This window comes from Papaver somniferum, chromosome 2 (genome assembly GCF_003573695.1).
Source record: "Papaver somniferum cultivar HN1 chromosome 2, ASM357369v1, whole genome shotgun sequence".
NCBI lineage: Eukaryota > Viridiplantae > Streptophyta > Magnoliopsida > Ranunculales > Papaveraceae > Papaver > Papaver somniferum.
The window spans coordinates 120,634,668-120,653,724 of NC_039359.1; the positions used below are offsets into that span (position 1 = coordinate 120,634,668).

Consider the following 19,057-nt stretch of genomic DNA (forward strand, 5'->3'; position numbering starts at 1 on the left):
ACAGGCGCCTAGGCGCGAATAAAGCGCTTTAGGCGACCATGTTTACTAAAGGTGAGTTTAAACTTATATGCTCGATTTTCAATACCACCATATCGCATACCCTTCAAGTTCAGACAATCGTCGTTGAAATAATTGATTCAGAACTGAAATGTAATTGAACTTGCAAATTCCTATTCAATGTGACGTTATAAAAAGTATTCAAGAGAGGCTTTTTGATCTTGATAAGAAAATCTGAGATATATCGATGGGAAAAGAAGACGCTTTCCTTTAATAGTGCGAGAATCCCTGCAAATATCGATGTCTTTGATTTTCTGATACTAGCTGTAATCTTTGGTTAACTCAGGATAATATATTGAGAATATTCGTTTCTGGTTATTTTAGCTTTCCTTCTTTTAAGTTTTGATTGAATATTTCGTTATTATTCCTTTAAAATCTCTATAAGATTTGATTGAATTGATTACTATTAGCTGTAAAATATCTATAATATCTTTGATTGAATATTTGATTGAGAGAATATATGTAAATTGCCATTAATAGCTGCAAGAAAAGATGAAAAAAACAGGGAAAAAAACGAGTTGTTCGCTTTGGTCGCCTCAAAACTCAGGCGCTCTGATTGTCGCCCGCCCGCCTTTAGCGCCTAGGCGAACGCCTAAAGCGCCTTTTACAACATAGTTGTGGAAGCAAATTGCTTTCAAAAAAAAATTCTTGATTTGGATTTGGATTTGGTGGATATTGGATTCACATGTAGCCCATTTACTTGGTCCAATAAAAGATCTGGTCTTGCTCTTACTGAATAGAGACTAGATAGAGGAGTAGTTACTGATAGCTGGCTACATTTGTTTCCCAATACCACCATATCCAATATGCTGGCTATAGGATCTGATCACCATCCTATCTTACTAAGTTCTAACCCTCACTGGAAGAGTGGTAAAATTCCTTTCAAGTTCTTTGGTCCTTAGTTGAATCATGATGAATGCAAAGCTATTATAGCTGATTGCTGGAGCAAAGAGCTCTCAGGATCTAGTACCTTCCTAGTTGCTAGAAAACTCAAGAATATTAAACTCCAATTGAAAATATGGAATAAGGAAATGTATGGGAATATCAAAACTCATGTGGAAGACTGTAAAAATTATATTAATTGGATACACAAAAACTACTTCAGAAGGGATAGAGGAGAGGCTCTTAAAATAGCTAGAGCCAATCTCAATATTGGATGGACATTGAAGAATGCTTCTGGAAGACTAAGAGCGGAGATCAAATTACTGACTACTTCCATAGAGCCTCTAAATGCAGAACCAGGAGAAATAAAATAGATATCATCCAAGATGAAACTGGAAAATGGGTATCTGACTATCAGGAAGTAGTAGCTTGTTTCACCAACCATTTCTCTACAATGTCTACTGCTGAACCCATCACCATAAACCATGAAATCATAAACCTCATACCAACTACCATCAACAACCATGGCAACACCATCATCAATAAAGTTCCATATATGCCTGAAATTAAGAATATTGTCTTCAGCATGGCAGGAGACAAAGCTCCAGGTTTTGATGGCTTCTCTGCTAATTTTTTTCAAGCTAATTGGGACATTTTGGGTCCCGACATTGTCAAGATGGTATAACATTTCTTCTCTTCTGGTCACCTGCTCAAAGAAATGAACTCCACTTTCATCTCCCTTATACCCAAAACTGTTACCCCTTCTTCCCCTAGCCATTTCAAACCTATTAGTCTTTGCAATACTACTTACAAGATCATATCTAAACTTATTTCCCAGAGAATATAAAACCTTATCTTAACAAGATTATCTCCCGATACCAATCATCTTTTATTCCTGGTAGACAAATCTCTGACAATATTGTTATAGCTCATGAGATAATTCATACCATAAGGTCTAAAGGAGGAAAAAATGGAGAAAATGGTAGTATGGGTATCAAAATTGATATGGCTAAAACTTTTGACAGGGTTGACTGGGATTTCCTATTAGCTATTATGAAGAAAATTGGGTTTAACAGGTGTAGTTTAATTCACCAATGTATATCTACCACTACTTCTGCTGTGTTTGTCAATGGGTCTCCTGACAAATTCTTTAAACCATATAGAGGTCTAAGACAAGGTGACCCATTGTCACCTTATCTCTTATTCTTCTTATGCATGGGAGCTCTCTCAAGAACCCTGTCCAATGCTGAGGATTTGGGATTAATCACTGGAATAAAAATATGCAAGACTGCACCATCTATAAACCATCTCTTGTTTGCAGATGACTGCATGGTTTTCTGCAAATCCAATAAGATGGAGAGCCAAAATCTTATGGATATTTTCCACATATTCAGTAAAACTTCTGTCCAGCTAATTAACTTCAATAAGTATGGGATTTTCTTCAGCAACAACACTGACCCCAATCTAAGCAACATTATCAGCAACAACATGGGAGTCCAAGTTCTTAACCTTCATGATAAATATCTTGGCTCTCCTCTGTTTACTCACAGAAGCAAGATTCTCTCCTTTAGGCCTGGAGGGGACAAACTGAATCAAAGATGGATCAGCTGGAAGAATATCCCATTGAATCCTGCTAGCAGACATGTCCTCATCAGCTATGTCACCTCCACCACCAGCATATACCAGATGGATTGCTTTAAACTCCCAAAGCAAACTCGCAAAGATCTTAACAAGCTGCAAAGAGACTTCTTCTGGGGTAAAAGTTTAAAAAACCCAAAAGGGTATTATCCAAAGGTCTGGACAGCTGTTTGCAAACCCAAAGATATGGGAGGTTTAGGTTTCAAGAATATGGAACTCTTTAATAGTGCCATGATAACAAAAATAGGTTGGAGACTGGAAAGGGACAAAGACTCTCTCTGGTACCAACTTATGGATGCTAAGCATCTCATTGGTAGAAATGTCCTTAATATGGACACTAAATCAAAGGATGATGACTCATGGATTTGGAAAGACATTCTAGAAGGCATAAATAATATCCAACAGTACAGTTCCTGGAGAATTGGCAATGAAAAGAAAATTAGATTTTGGGAGGATATTTGGATTCCTTAAATATCATCCAATATACCTGAACCAATTGGTTGTCCCGATGAGATAACTATGGTTGAACATATCCGCTTACCTTCTGGTGACTGGAATTTAAATCTCACCACTACTTGGTTCCCTAATGGCATTTCTGATCTAATCCACAACATTTCACTCATCCTGGAGAGAAAGATACAATAGTGTGGAACCTAACATATTCTGGGAATTTTACAGTGAAATCTCTTTACAGGGCTAAAATGGATCATCTCTACAGAAATGACATCCAGACTAGCAACTGAGAGATTCTGTGGAAAATGGATTTTGCTCCAGTAATCAAAAAATTTCTATGGAAATGTGCACATGGAATTCTACCTACTGATGCTAAAAATTCAAGCATTCTCCATTATATTGACCCAATATGCAAACTATGCAACTGTGAAGAGGAAACAATGACACATATATTTCTTCACTGTCCTGCTTCCACTTATGTATGGAAATCAATTCTTGGTGCCACACATGGAAAATTTGATAATAATACAAATTTCTTGGATTGGTTGAACACTTGGTTTACCTCTGAAACCACTAGTAAGAACAGAAGAATTTATGCAACTGCCTGCTGGTTCATTTGGAAAGATAGATGTGACTATATCTTTAGGCACATCCAGCCAAATGCCACAACCACTATTACCAGCATATAACAACATATGTGTGATCATAACAGAGTACACCATCTACCTCACTATATCCTCAACCAGAATCATCATAGTCATGAGAGTAGCACTCTTGCCAATGATAATGACAACTACTTTCTTGAGTCAGAGCATAGGGGAGATTGTGGAATCCAAATACAAATTTGCACGTTACAAGACCCTGAAACTCTATACTATTTCACTGCACTTACAACTAAAGATTTTGCAGAAACCATCATTGGGACTAGAGGATATCTGGGACACAGTGGAGAATGGGGAGCAACAGGAGGAGCATATCTAGCTTTTGATTGGGTCTGAGGAATGAAGCATACCAACGTCGAAATTCAAGCTGAAACCAATGAAATTCTAGCTCGTTTTTAAATGCTATACCATAATGCGGTCCAAGGAAGATACCAACTCAGTTATCATGAAACTTTTAGGAATAAACAAAATGATACAATTGATGTGCACCAACAGATCATCTCTTTTGTTCTAGTCCTATTCATAGACTTTCCAATTTAAGCCCTTTTAATATGGATATGCATTGTAAAAACTCGATGGTCAGGAGGGGTGGTAGCTCTTCGGCCAACACCTCTACTATGTTACCTTAGGCTTCCAGCCTAAGTTTTTCTATATAAAAAAAAAACCTATCCTACAATAGCATAAAGGGAAAACGAAAATGAAGGACAATTTTCTTTGTGCGTGTTTAGAAGACATAACAGTAGTGAGGGAACTTTAGACCTAAAACATTATTGGTCGGTTTTCTTAACTCACATCCTAAGGCATTCGGTCAAAGGATTGCGATAACATTGGAGTAATTTAATTTTCCTTTTAGTTTCATTTTTTTTCCTTTGGTATTTGCTCGTTTTCTTTTCTTTTTTATTTGAGAAAATATTTTGATTTCCTTGGGTTTTCCAAAAATTATCATGGAATTTTGACTACATTTTTATTATATTATTCCCAGTAAACTTGGATTTTGGTTGAGAAATGAAATCTTTATTTAGGTGATATAGTTGGCAAGAGCCAAGAGTCTCCATTATACTTTTTTTTTTATGTAAGAAAAAACAGAAACGACTATTACACTCCTGTTACATGTCTAATGAAACTTGGTCAGCACTCAGGATTGCCATAAACCAAACTGTAAGTGTAAAACATGCCATACAAGTTTGATTTGTTTTTGTCTGTTGAGCTATATTGTGGGAAACTACATTACAGGTGTGTTTAACAAAAAGTGAAGAGTGTGTTCTGAAAAGTGGAGTACACCAACCACACCCAATATTTGGCTTAGCAATCTGTATGGACAAACGCCAATATACTTTCTAGAGAATCAACTAGACAGTCAGACTCAATCTAGATAAAAAGTATATCAAAGAGTTTATATCTCAATCTCTCGATTTGATATATACTCAAGCAAATAGAAATCTGCGAGTCTTTATCAAATACTAGAGAGATAACTTGGATGGTACAAAAGACCAGTATCCAAGTGTCAATCAATTTAAATCACCAACCAAAAGGTCGGATATTCTAATTGATTGAACAACGCACAACCTGTGATATTTCAATTATATAACAAAATATAATGTTGAAAATAAATAACACAGACACCGGAATTTTGTTAACGAGGAAACCGCAAATGCAGAAAAACCTCGGGACCTAGTCCAGATTGAACACACACTGTATTAAGCCGCTACAGACACTAGCCTACTCCAAATTAACTTCAGTCTGGACTGTAGTTGAACCCCAATCAATCTCACACTGATCCAAGGTACAGTTATGCTCCTACGTCTCTGATCCCAGTAGGATGCTACGTAGTTGATTCCCTTAGCTGATCTCACCCACAACTAAGAATTGCTACGACTCAAAGTCGAAGACTTTAATAAACAAATCTGTATCACACAGAAAAGTCTACGGTAATAGATAAATCCGTCTCCCAAGAATATACCTACGAGTTTTGTTCCGTCTTTTGATAAATCAGGGTGAACAAGAACCAATTGATAAACCAGACTTATATTCCCGAAGAATAACCTAGTATTATCAATCACCTCACAATAATCCTAATCGACGCAGCGAAAAAAGATATTGTGGAATCACAAATGATGAGACGAAGTGTTTGTGATTACTTTTATATCTTGCCTATCGGAGATATCAATCTCAAGCCAATTATTACAATTGTACTCGTACGATAGGAACAGCAAGATCCGATCACAAAACTACGAGAAAGTAGTATCGGTCTAGCTTCACAATCCCAATGAAGTCTTTAAGTCGTTAACCTTGTTTAGAAGAAGAAACCAAAGGTTAAAGGAGAATCGACTCTAGCCTAGCACAACTAGTATCACACAGAAGGTGTGGGGATTAGGTTTCCCAGTTGCTAGATTTCTCCCTTATATAGTATTTCAAATCAGGGTTTGCAATCAATGTTAGCTTGGTAACAAAATATTCAATATTCACCGTTAGATGAAAACCTGATTTACATTCAAGCTAATATCTTTCAACTGTTAGATCGAAAACTAGCTTGTTACACACAAATAAAATGCACGTTTCTAGGCTTGTGTAACCGTACCCAAACTTATACATTTGTTAGTTCAACAATAGTCAACCAAATGGTTAGCCATATGATCACTTTCATATCAACCATATTCTTCTTCACCATAACTAGTTCAAGTGACTCAAATGAACTAGTTAGGGAGTTGTTCAATTGCAAGGAAATATTATGTAACTACACAAGACACAATCGAAGCAAAAACGATTTGATTCACTCAAATCGGTTCATGAACTATATAGCCACGGTTTGCAATTTGTATTCCTTAGTTTATAAAAGAATAAATTCACAAACATCGTTTTTAGATGTAACCTACTCAAGTTCGCGGACTGAGTTCACGGACTTAAGTTCCCAGACGGAGTTCATAAACTCCAGCAGAAATTCTGTAGACGAGAACTTCCGCCAGTTCGCGGACTTGGATCACGCCACCATGCCAGTTCTCTTGATCAACAAAGTTCGCAAACTTCGGTTCAAGGAATAAGGAATAATACATATATGTGTTTCCACAACAATGCTTATATCCTCCAATGGTTATATAATCTAAACTCTCATTTCAATCATTGAAACATTCTTAGAGGGACGTTGATATTCTATAGTTGTTATTCACAAACTATTTTTCGTCAAAGTAAGCAATTTTCAAAGTGATTGAAACTTGTCATGACTTTCTTCACTAGGTAAAGATGAACTTGGTTAAAGTGAAAGGTTACCAACACATATTTCGAGAAATAGATAGGCGAGATAAACTCGGCTCGAAATAGCAAATGTGTATAATCTAAGTCTATATAGCAAAATGACTTTTGTCTCAATATAAGAGATAAATCGACTTTTGAGTGATAGATAAGTTCAAGTCTCCACATACCTCTTAGTCGATGAAGATCCACCGGTTCCTTGAGTAGTCCTTCGTCTTGTATGATGATTTCCATGGAGTTCTTGAGCTCAACTACACTTTCTATCCTAGTCCGAGACCTTAGCTGTAGTAGACTAGAAATCAAGACTTATAGTTTTGATCACTAACATTGACAAACATGCTTGAGATAGCAACGCATGTGAGTTCGACCGAGCAATGCTCTAACATGTTCTTAAGTTTATGAGTTAGGTATTAGATATCAGATAGTATTTCCAGAGTTCTATGGCCTCCGTAAAAATCCATCTGATTTGTGTTATATATAATTCCTTCAGCATCACTATCGATTACTATTTGTTGGTGTTTCCTCTTCCAAGCTTTCTTCATGGCGTGTTTGATTGTTCGTATTTCTGTTACTTATGCAAAGACACAAGAAATATAAATTTCTTTTGCAAGTAGGAATTGGTGTCTGGAATTTCTACTGAAAAAATCCCACTCCTACATTCACGGAAGATAAATTCCATGCCCCGTCACAATTTATGTTGATCTAATCTAAAGGAGGATAAATCCAAGAAGAACTCTCAGACACATTGGTATGCGTACCCATTTGCATACTTGAGTGGGTTCTGTTCTAAAATCGGTTTGCTCATGAACTAATATATTTATATAATAAGGAATGCAATCTCTTACAAACCGTGTCTATAATGTTCATGAATTGGTTCGAGTGAATCAAAATCGATTTTGCTACAATTGTGTATTGTATACTTCTATGAGAATATAAACAATTGAACAACTCTAGAACTAATATCATTTGAGTCATTTGAACTAATTATGGTTAAGATGAATAAGGTTGATATGAAAGTGTTCATATGGCTAACTTCGGTTAACTATTGTTGAGCCAACAAAGGTGCACACGTTTAGGTACGGTTACACATATCTAAATAAAGTCACTTTTCATTTGTGTGTAACAAGCTAAGTTCGATCTAACAGTTGAAAGATATTAGCTTGATTCTAATCAGGTTCTCATCTAACGGTGAATATTGAATGATTTGTTACCAAGGTAACATTGATTGCAAACCCTGATTTGAAGAATATATAAAGGAGAACTCTAGCAACTGGGAAACCGAATCCCCACACCTCATGTGTGATATTAGTTGCGACTAGAGTCGATTCTCCTTTAATCTTAGATTTTTCTAAAACCCTGTAGGTTAACAACTTGAAGACTTCACTGGGATTGTGAAGCCAGACCCAACTATTTTCTCTGTAGTTGCGTGGTCTGATGTTTCTGTTTTCTATTGTGATTGAGTACTATCTTCTCTAAGATTTGCTCGAGATTTAATCTCGGATATGCAAGATAAAAAGTAGTCACAAACATCTTTGTCTCATCGTCTGTGATTCCACAATATCTTGTTTCGCTACCATACGATTAAGATTATTGTGAGGTGATTGATATTTCTAGGCTGTTCTTCGGAAATATAAGTCCGGTATGTCAATTAGTTCATGTTCACCTTGATTTATCAAAAGACGGAACAAAACTCATAGGTATATCAATGGGAGACATATTTATCTATTCAATAGACTTTTCTGTATGAGACAGATTGGTTTATCATGTCTTCGACTTTGGGTCGTAGCAACTCTTAGTTGTGAGTGAAATCAACTAAGGGAATCAAGTGCGCAGAATCCGACGTGATTCTAGAGGCGTAAGGAAAGCGATTATACCTTGATCAATGTGAGATTGGTTAGGGCTCAACTACATTCCAGTCTGAATTTAACATGGAGTAGGCTAGTGTCTGTAGCGGCTTAATACAGTGTGGTGTTCAAATCTTGACTAGGTCCCGGTGTTTTTCTGCATTTGCGGTTTCCTCGTTAACAAAACTTCTGGTGTATGTGTTATTTCTTTTCCACATTATATTTTCTATATAATTGAAATATCACAAGTTGTGCGTAAGTTCAATCAATTGTGTATCCAACCTTTGGTTGTTGATTAAATTGATTGACACTTGGATATTGGTTTTTTATACCTTCCAAGTTATTTCTTATATTCAATCGGGCTCGCAAATTCCTATTTATTTGATTGGGGATTGAATTGAGAAATAAAGATATAACTCTTTGATATACTTTTTTTAAGATTGAGTCTGACTGTCTAGTTGATTCTCTTGAAAGTATATTGGAGTTAGTCCATACAGATTGCTAAGCGAAATATTCACTAGTGGATAATGGGTTTTAAACCACTTCCTGGGCTTTAATAAAACGACTTCCTTGGGCTAGTGATAACTATAGGTGTTGTGAGGCACAGTGGTTTTCATGATAAAAATTAAACCTTTTTCATTCACAGTTGTTCTATAAAGGGGTATTTTTGTAATAAACCATGGCTCTTTTATAGAGTAAAAGAATGACTGTGGGAGAAACTAGTTTCTATAGCTCTGGTTCAAGGCGTTAATACCCACACGTTTCTCTCTTCGGTACCTTAACTCATTCACAGAACAAGATTTCTTCGGCAAAAAATCCCCATCTTCTTCATCCCAAAATCAATAACTCCTTACTTTCATCACCATAACAGTTCAATTTTAACAAGCTTTCTTATTATTTCATTCTCATACTCAAATTTAATAAATCCTCCAAGAAATAAAAATCCAGTTTGTTTCTCATCAATTAGAAATCAAAGACGAACATCACTTCACATCACAGATCGAACTCACTTTCACAAATCGTAGCTTCATCATAATCTCTATTACAAAATCAAAACGTATGTATCAGCAGAAATTAATAGCAAAATTTATTACCCTAGATCTAGTTTCTTTGCTCCTGAAATCATCAGGTTAATATCAATATTGTTCTTATTTGATGAATTTGATAGACTTTTTGTATTATTCACAATCTAATTTCTCTTCATCTTCTCTCGTTTTTGCAGTAAGGTGTTTCCTTCTCTAGTTTTACATTCAACAGAACTCCTCAAGGAGTGAACAAATCTTGTTGGTACAGTACTCTTAAATTAGTTTCTGGGGTTTTTTAATCTGTTTTGAACAAAGGGTTTTGATTTGATTTGGGTTTTTTGTTGTTGATGGAATGACTTTTACAGGAAGTGGAACCGTTGAAGGGAATGGACAAAAATTGTGGGAGCTTCCCTGCAAGCCTCACAAGGTGATTTCAAGAACCCTCATTCATTTTTCTGCAACCTTTTCTTGAACTTTCGATTTTAATTTTACTCATTTCTTACTTTAAAAAGAATTACAGGGTCCTAATGGAACGACACTGCCCGGCCCTTACGACAGCCTAGCTGTAAGTGACAGCTTAATCGAAGATTAAATCATAAAAGAGTTTATGTGCATAATGCTAAACGATATTGATTTCATTCTTTGTTCTTTTCAGTTAATCAGGTTTTTCATGAGCTATAATCTGATGGTGGGTGACCTAACAATTCAAAACAGGCCTCAGTTCCACATGATATTCCAAGGTTGCAATGGCGTACGCGTTGAGAGACTGTCCATACTTTCACCACCCCTTAGTCCTAATACAGATGGAATCCACATTTCTGATTCAAATTTTGTCGGCATATACAATTCCCTCATTGCAAACGGTAAAAACTAAATTTGATACAATTCTTTGTAAGCATTTTCTCAATCTTAGCCTTGAAAAATGACTTCAATTTTGATTGTTAGTTTGGTATGGTTCCAAGTCAACCAATTGAATTAAAAAAGAGTTGTATCCACGTGATTGGCCAATATATATTTCCTAGAATGGGAAAATATTTTCTCTAGGGACCAAGTTCATCACCTAATCCGGCCTTTCAACGTACCACCAAACTAACAAAGCCAGTCTCTTTCGAAAAAAAATTAGTTAGAAAATGAATGCGTGGTAAATAAAGTCCACTCTTTACTTTCATTTTTGGTGTGCGAGACCAAATATTTACAAAGGATCGGAGTGTAGGAGGTTATTTAACAAGAAATCTGGTGGGTAAGCATCATGGAGCACACCCCTTGATTCTTGATTCTAAAATTTAGCTCTCTTTCCGGCTTGATAGCCTTGTCAACTTTAGATTCGCAAAAAACTATTTAGAATTTGAGATTCATTTGCAGATCGGCTGGGGCGTTAGTATGCAGTCTACTGCCTACCTAAAGGGTCCATAATACTTTTTTCAATTCTATCGTGTGATCCAAAATCATATACATACATATGCCTTAATGGAAAAGGTCTTTTAAGTATAATTTTTGGTTGACTTGGAACCATACCAAACTAAAATCCAAAAGTTCATATTGTCAACAGTTCATATTGTTACTTTAAAGCATTTTCTCAATCTTTTAAATGTAAGTGGAAACTAAAATCCAAAAGTCATTGTTGTCCAGTCCCTTCAACGGTTCCACTTGAGGATAAGCTAATTTCAGGAATGGTCAACAATCTGAGTCATGGGAAGCTGACAAATCTGTTGTACAAGCAGTTATCAAGTTACCAGCAGGCGAACTTATTACTGGTACAATAATGTTTGAACTAACATTATTCTTTACTTCACTTGGGAGAGGGAAAACTTGCGCACACACATTCCTTAATCGTGCTTTCATCATTCAAGTTACACATTATGCTACTTGTGTATTTCAGTTATTTGTCTTAGTTTCATGAGCCATTTTTTCGTGCCATTTGGGATTGTGCAGATACTGTTCGAGGTTCAGCTGTAATGCCTGGTCTTGGGGTTATTTCTGCATCACATGACAGGTGAGTTAGCTTTTCTTTTGCAACTGATTAAAAAATTAACTGAGCTAGTCTTTACGAATCAGGGAGGAACCGAAGTTAAACAAGATTAATTTTATTTTTCCAGTTGAGTTAGTATTTTGCCAAGATTAATTTCTTGATTTCTTTCCGACAAAAGTTAGTATGTGTTGAAGCTTTGCAAGAGATTCGGGTTTGTTTTGATTTTTAATTGTGTTTCGATTTGTAGTAATCTTAATTCATGATTAAATCTATATTAGGTTCTTCTATTATGTTGAATTTAAGTTTTTTACTTTACAATAAGTTGTTTTATCTTGTGATATGGACATAATTGAACCGAAGGAAACCAAAAGGAGAAGGTTAACAACGTGCTCTTGTGCGATCAAGCTAGGGTTTAATCTGTGGTTTGCTTTGTAAGATCATTACTTCAGATGGTTTAGTAATTATAATGTCTTTTCTATTTGATAAATATGGGTTTTGTTAATATGTTACTAGATTAGGGTTCCTGTTTCGGAACTGTATGTTGTTACAGTTTTGATAAAAATAGGGTTTCTGAGTTGCATTAGTTTCTTTTAGTGTTTCATCAGTTATAACAATCTTTTAGTTCACCGCTTTCCTATTGTTTCGTGGTTGAGAAATTCACCATTTTTCATATGTTTTCTGATTGGTAGGAAGTTGAAGAGAAAAAGCTTGTGACCTATGTGAGTCTCCAAGCTAATCCAAATAGAAGCAAAGTGTGATTTCGATGCGTTTTTTTGTTACAATTTTGAAAATTTGTGATTGTTGATACAGGACATCGATATGGAAAAGTATGCATTGGCATTAACGGGTCATTTGGATTGGCAAAAAGCTCATGCTTTTGAACATTCCATGGGTAAGTAAAGCCTTTTTCATCCTATTTCAGTTTGCTAGCTTGATTTTTGGGCATCTAGTATTAGGGATTCTTCTTAAACTTGTCTCGTTGTATGTTTTCGTCAGGGTCCATGATAGCGTATATGTATGCTTGGTATATTCTCACAAGTTTTTCTTTCGTAAGCCCATAGGTTTTTCCCATGTTTTCCGATTTACTGCCATTGGAGTGTAGGCAATTGGCTTACTGATTGGGATGGAAGATGTACGTGTACCACAAGAGAAGCAAGCCGAGTATCTGTCGTCACTGCTTATCCCTTTATGCAATCAGGTAAGGGATGAGTCCTTTCTTAAGGAAAGTTATTAGATGGGCATGAGAAGACATTTATGTTAGTTGGAAAATTCGTGTTCGCTGCTCTTACATGCATGAAGTAACTTTCGCTCTCGTCTAGTTAATTTAGATAATTTTGTTCTGCTTTCTAGTCTAATTTCCCTTCTATTTAGACCCAGGAGCTGCTTTTAAATGCCAACATACAAAATCAGGAAGAGTCTTATGCTAAAATTGCTAATCATAGCAATTAATGCACTGAGCAAGGTATTCTTGTTGAGTCCACTAATTTGTATACTCTCGGTTTATTTTTGTTAGTTGTTTTGTGCACCAACATCCGCATGAACATTTCCTGATGTGAGTTCTTATGTCCCACCGTAAGATTAAGCTAATGTGGATTTGCATTTCTTTGTACTACTATTTTTCGTATCAAACATGTTGATGTTGCGTTAGTTTGGTGACATGTCTGAATTTTTACTCTGGTCTTTCTTTGTGGCAGACTTTAGATGTTCTCCTTCAAATTCTTGTGGTGTTTCCTAAAGTTGATTCTCTACGGTAAGTTGTCTAATGCCTATTTGATTCTTTCATTTGTATCAATATAAAAGATAATCAATTTGATTATATAAGGTAGCATGTATTATAAGGCTGCTGGCATGTAGTTGCAGTTCATATGTTTTCTTTAAATTATTATTTGAGTGGGTACTTGTATGTGTAGTTGTAGGCGATGCTGGTCTCGAATATATTCCCCATCTCTTTACTTTTTTTTACTGTTAACTGATGTAGTCTTGGTTTTTTTGTGTTTGCAGCTTAGGGCTGGAGTGATGGACCTGATTTGAGCCAGTTTGTCAGAAGATGAAGGTATATATTGGGAAGTCTTACCTTCAACTTAGTGTTGAAACTTCATGGTTGTAAATCGTGTAACATGAATATAAGTTAAGGTTTTCCAATTTAGTATTAGAAGTTTTCCGGACTTGGAACTCGGAAGTATTTTAGATGAACATTTTAGATAGGTGAAATTGTAAATTGTGTACACATTTCTATACAAATTTAGTTTTCAAGTCATTATCTATTTAATTTTGTTAAATTCAGTTTTGATTATTAGTGATTCAGCTTTTAGTTGTTGATTCAGTTGAATCAGCTTTGGATTCAGCTGAACCAATAATCAATTTTTTTTTATTAAATATCATCAACAGAAAATACTGTGTCTATCAGTATTACCCGGATGATGTCAATGAAAGTAGTTCTTTTAAAGATTTCAACATTTGAAAAACGCAGTTGTTTTGGAAAAAACCACTTTAATATTCCAACTGATGAACACAGTCGTTTTTAAAGATATTATATCTTGTCTTGGCAGTGGTTTAACTTTCATTTTCCACTAGTGATTGGGTGCGGTTATTAGACCCCCGGTTTTTCAATTGGGATCAGAGCAGGCAAACACGTTTAAGACCTTAGAAGTTTGTGTTTGTAGCGATATGACTCTATGGACAGAAGTGATATCTCTATAAACGTACCGCCAGTCTTCGATGGCTCGAATTACTTATGGTGGAAAATTGTTATGCGTTCCTTTCTTCAAGCGCGTGATTTTCAATCATGGGTTTATGTTGTTAATGGCTATTTTCCTCTGGTTGTTACAGTAGGCGATGTAACTGTTCCAAAGGATATCAGTGATTATGATGCTGTCGAGATTCTTGTTGCAAAGCAAAATTCTGACGGATTGAACGCAATCATACATGCCATTACCCAGGATCTTCAGCACCATGTGAATATGTGCACTCGGTCTAAAGATGTGTGGGATATCTTAGAAATTGTATTTGAAGGGAATACCTGTGGGAAAAAAAATCTAGGCTTCAAAAACTAAATTATGATTGGGAAAACCTTCGTATGGCAGATGAAAATTCATTTGATGAGTTTAATCACAAAGTGTCTGAAATTGTTAATGCATCTTTTGCATTGGGTAAGACTATTCCTGAAAAGGATATTGTGATGAAAATTCTCTGATCATTGCCATCTAGATACGATTCTAAGAGACATGCCATCGTAGAAGGAAATAACCTTGATGCGCTTTCCAGAAATACCCTCGTTGGGAAGTTAAATATCTTTGATCATGAGCATACAAATCTGGAAAGGATATTGTTTTCAAAGCACAAAAGAACACTAAATTACTTGATAAAAGTAAAAGTGTTGGCATCTCTGAAGATGATCCTTCTTAGACTGATTCATCAGATGAAGATCTTGGAAAGTCAATCTCTTTAATCACAAGACAGTTTAGAGATCTTCTTTTGAAGAGAAGTAAACGGTTCACAAGAGATAAACCTAAGTCATCAGTTAAACCTCATAATCGTGTTCCTCCTAAAAACATGGATACTGACGATACTGATGACGAGGATATGCCACGGTGTAAAGGTTTTAGTCATTTTGCAAATGAGTGTCCGAATCGTAGAAAATACACTGGAAACAAAGGTCTTGCTGCAACTCTTGATGAAATGTCTGATCATTATGACTCTAATAAAGACGAAAAAGCAAGTGTTGCACTCTTCTGTGAAAATGTTGATTTTGATAATTGTAGCAATATGTATATCAACCTCAATGTTCTTCCGGGAGAAACTTCAACCACTTTGGAGGATAAAATGGATTTCTCTTTGTCTACTGGAAATTCTATTTCTAAGTTTTCAGGTTCTAGCGTTTTTCTAGCAGCCTGCACAGCTATGATGTCTGAACCATCCTTCATATTGACATGTTCTTATTGTACTCTCAAGGGTCGTGAACTCTCCAAATGTTTCAAGTACAAACATAAGATAAGATATGTCACAAACTTCAACGAAGAGCAAATCGATTAGCAAACAAGCTCAAACTTGTTCAGAAGTCGTCTGAGGTATATAATCTCATCTCTTCTCGGAAGAAGTTAATTTCCAAAAAACAAATTAGACTACTAGAGAAAAGAATTCGGTCTAAACAGTCTGTGAAACAGGGTTCCAAGAATTCCATTCAAGAAGGTTATGGTGGACAGATTATTGTTCACCCCAAAACAACTTAAATGTGTTGGTTGTGTATCTTGTCTCATGTGCCTGGTTCAAAAAAGAGAAAAGAGTTTGCACACTTCATGCATTAGGAAAAGATAACAAATTTTTTTTGTGTTTTTTTTTTCTATTTTGGTTTTGTTTTCACCGATTTGGAATTCTTCCATCTTTTCATATCTAATTGATATTGAAAGGACTTTGCTCTGTTTGATCAATAAAATAGGGTTAAAATCGACAATTTTGCCTTCTTTAGGGTTGTGATTGTGCGTACTTGAATCCTTTTAGTTTATAAAGGTTTCGTAACCCTACAGTCCTTTTTCCTTCTCTGAAAACTCTTTTTATCATAAGATTGCTTGTTGAGTCTGATTTGTGAATTCCTTTCTCAATCTCATACTGGTATGGAGAATCCAAGCATTATGTCTTCTGATAGAAAAGATGTTAATATGATTGTTAAGCCATCAATCATGAAGGAAAAAGATACATCTCTTGTACCTTCAACTTTGAAAAGAAAAAGGAGGAATGCAAGGAAACCAAAAGCTGTTCCTTCTAATCTACAAAAGTTTTCTGGGGTTCTTGAAGAGTTGAAGGAAACAAGAAAGGAGATACAACAAATAAAAGGCTATTGTCTTGAGGACTCTCGAAATTCAGAAGGCCCTGGTTCGACATCAATCAAGAAGGTTTGTTTGAATTGACTCATTTCTTCATGAACCTTATGTTCTTATGGTTGTTGACGACAAGGAGTTCGGGGACGATAAAGAATTTTTTAGAGGCCTTAATGTCTATGAAACTTCTTATGAGAATTTATTCTTATGTTTTAAGAAGGATAACTAGGGTTTGGAATAGCAATTATTGTGAGTACACATAGCTATTGCCAACGATTTTCATCTTGCAATGTTTTCAGATTTATTTGTTTAAATTCTAAAGTTTATTTGGAAGATGATTTTGCAGTATTAATCTTTATGGTTTTATATATATTAAAACTTGTTATGGGATATGTGTGTTTGCGTCCGTGAACTATGATTGTCCCATATATGTCAAAAGTTAAGCCTATTATGTCATTATGCAAATATTGATGAAGATAAGATGAACTTTTGATTGCAAAGATTAAGTCTATTATGTCTTTATGCAAATATTGATGAAAAATAGAATGAATCTTTGAGTATTCTGCAGTATTGGTATTTTCCTGATCCACTTCTATGTGAAAGTACCGTGTGGCTCCATAAGTTCTCTTATGTTGAGCATTTCCGATTAAATTAATCATGGGTTCTCTTGTGGTTAATTTAATTGAGTATTTTGGATACAAATTCATGTTTCATATGATTTATTAATGTCCAAATAAATCCTTATTTTCTTGTGAAAGTAAGGTCGCTCTTGTTGTTCTTTCGGGAATGGCATTTTATTGGGGGGGGGGGGGGGGGGGGGGGGGAGTTCTTAATTGAACTTGTGCTTAATTTCCAAATCTTTGTGGGGAGTGCGGCTGTGGAATATTGTAGGAGTTTTCTTGTATCTTTATAAACTCCTTGATGAATACATTAAGTTTCGACTATGTGAAATCATCGAAACAAAGTTGATATGTTCTCTTTTAGTCATGAAGTATCTCTATGAGAATTTCATTATGATCCCGCTATTTTTCGTACCTTTACCAATTTATATTGAAAAAAAGGGGGAGAATTAATGTGTAGTTCACACTAAAAATACATATGGTTTACAGATCATTATGTAAGGGGGGTGATTTTCATGTGAGATGAAGTATTGACTAAGGGGGAGTGATACATATCACCATAGTATTGTTGTCAAGGTTGTGATACAATTGGACTTTGATGTTGTGTAATAATTCTTTGACACTGTATAACAATGATTGAGAGGTACAGTTTTCTCATTGTTATAGCGACGGATCTTCAACAACTATGATGTTGAGTTGAACACATTCAGAATCACTGAGTACTTGGAAGTAACGAAGATTTCGAGTAACGTTGAAGAACCAAGGAGATCAAGCATTTGGATGAGAAGATACAAAGTTTATTTATTTTGTAATCCATATGTACTGATAGTTTTGTCACTAAAATTGACAAAGGGGGAGATTGTTAGAGCACTGCTCGGTCGAACTCACAAGCGTTGATATCTCAAGCTTGTTGTCAAATTTAGTTACCAAAACTATAAGTCTTGATTTCTAGTCTACTTATAGCTAAGTCTCGGATTAGGATAGAAAGTATAGTCGAGCATTAGACTTCACGATATTCATCGATCAAAGAAGAAGAACTACTAAGGTGAGCTTGTGGAACTTCATCAACAAAAAAGTATGTGGAAACTTGAACTCATCTATCACTCAAAAGTCTATCTACTCTATCTCCTATTTGAGACAAAAGGCGTATAGCTATATAGACTTGAATTATACACATTTGATATTTTGAGCTGATTTTGACTCGCTTACATATTTCTCGAAATATGTGTTGGTAAGCTTTCGCTTTAACCAAGTTCATCTTATATTCCTGACGAAATTCAAAAGATGATCATGTGAAAATCACCTTGTAACATCTTACATTATTTGTGTTAGATAGTCATTTGATGTAGACTCAGAATGTTTCATATTGATCATTTGATCACTTGAAAATTGCTTCGAAGCTAATAGTTTGTGTGAGACAGCTGTTGTCGTCTTCTAAGAATGTTTCAATGATTGAAATGGGAGTTTAGAACACTTAACCATAATTGGATTTAAGCACAATATGCGTACTTGCATATGTGTTGATCCAAGACCGGAATGTAGTATGCATACCCGTATGCGTACTGGAGAGGTCAGATAAAGTCTGGGAGCTAGAGTATGCGTACTTGTATACGTATTGGCGAAGTCAGTTGAAGTCCGGGTACTATAGTATGCGTACCTGTACGTACTGGATTCAACTGAAGCTTGGAAGTGTACGACAATATGCGTACCCGTTTGCATACTGGCGAACACAGTCCAAGTCCGGCTACTTAGGTATGTGTACCCGTTTTCACACTTGAGTGGGTTATGTTCTAAAATCAGTTTGTTCATGAACTAATACATTTATATAATAAGGAATGCAATCTCTT

At 35.6% G+C, this 19,057-nt stretch overlaps 1 protein-coding gene across 1 annotated transcript; it reads left to right on the forward strand.

Annotated features, from left to right (window-relative positions):
- The first annotated feature begins 1,926 nt into the window (after positions 1–1,926).
- Positions 1,927–3,048, forward strand: LOC113351853. The gene has a single exon (XM_026595769.1). It carries the CDS (start codon positions 1,927–1,929, stop codon positions 3,046–3,048), a length of 1,122 nt encoding a protein of 373 aa, XP_026451554.1.
- Positions 3,049–19,057: the final 16,009 nt, after the last annotated feature.

Excerpts from the sequence above, each read along its gene's own strand:
- LOC113351853 (XM_026595769.1), top strand. The coding sequence starts at position 1,927 with ATGGGTATCAAAATTGATATGGCTAAAACTTTTGACAGGGTTGACTGG.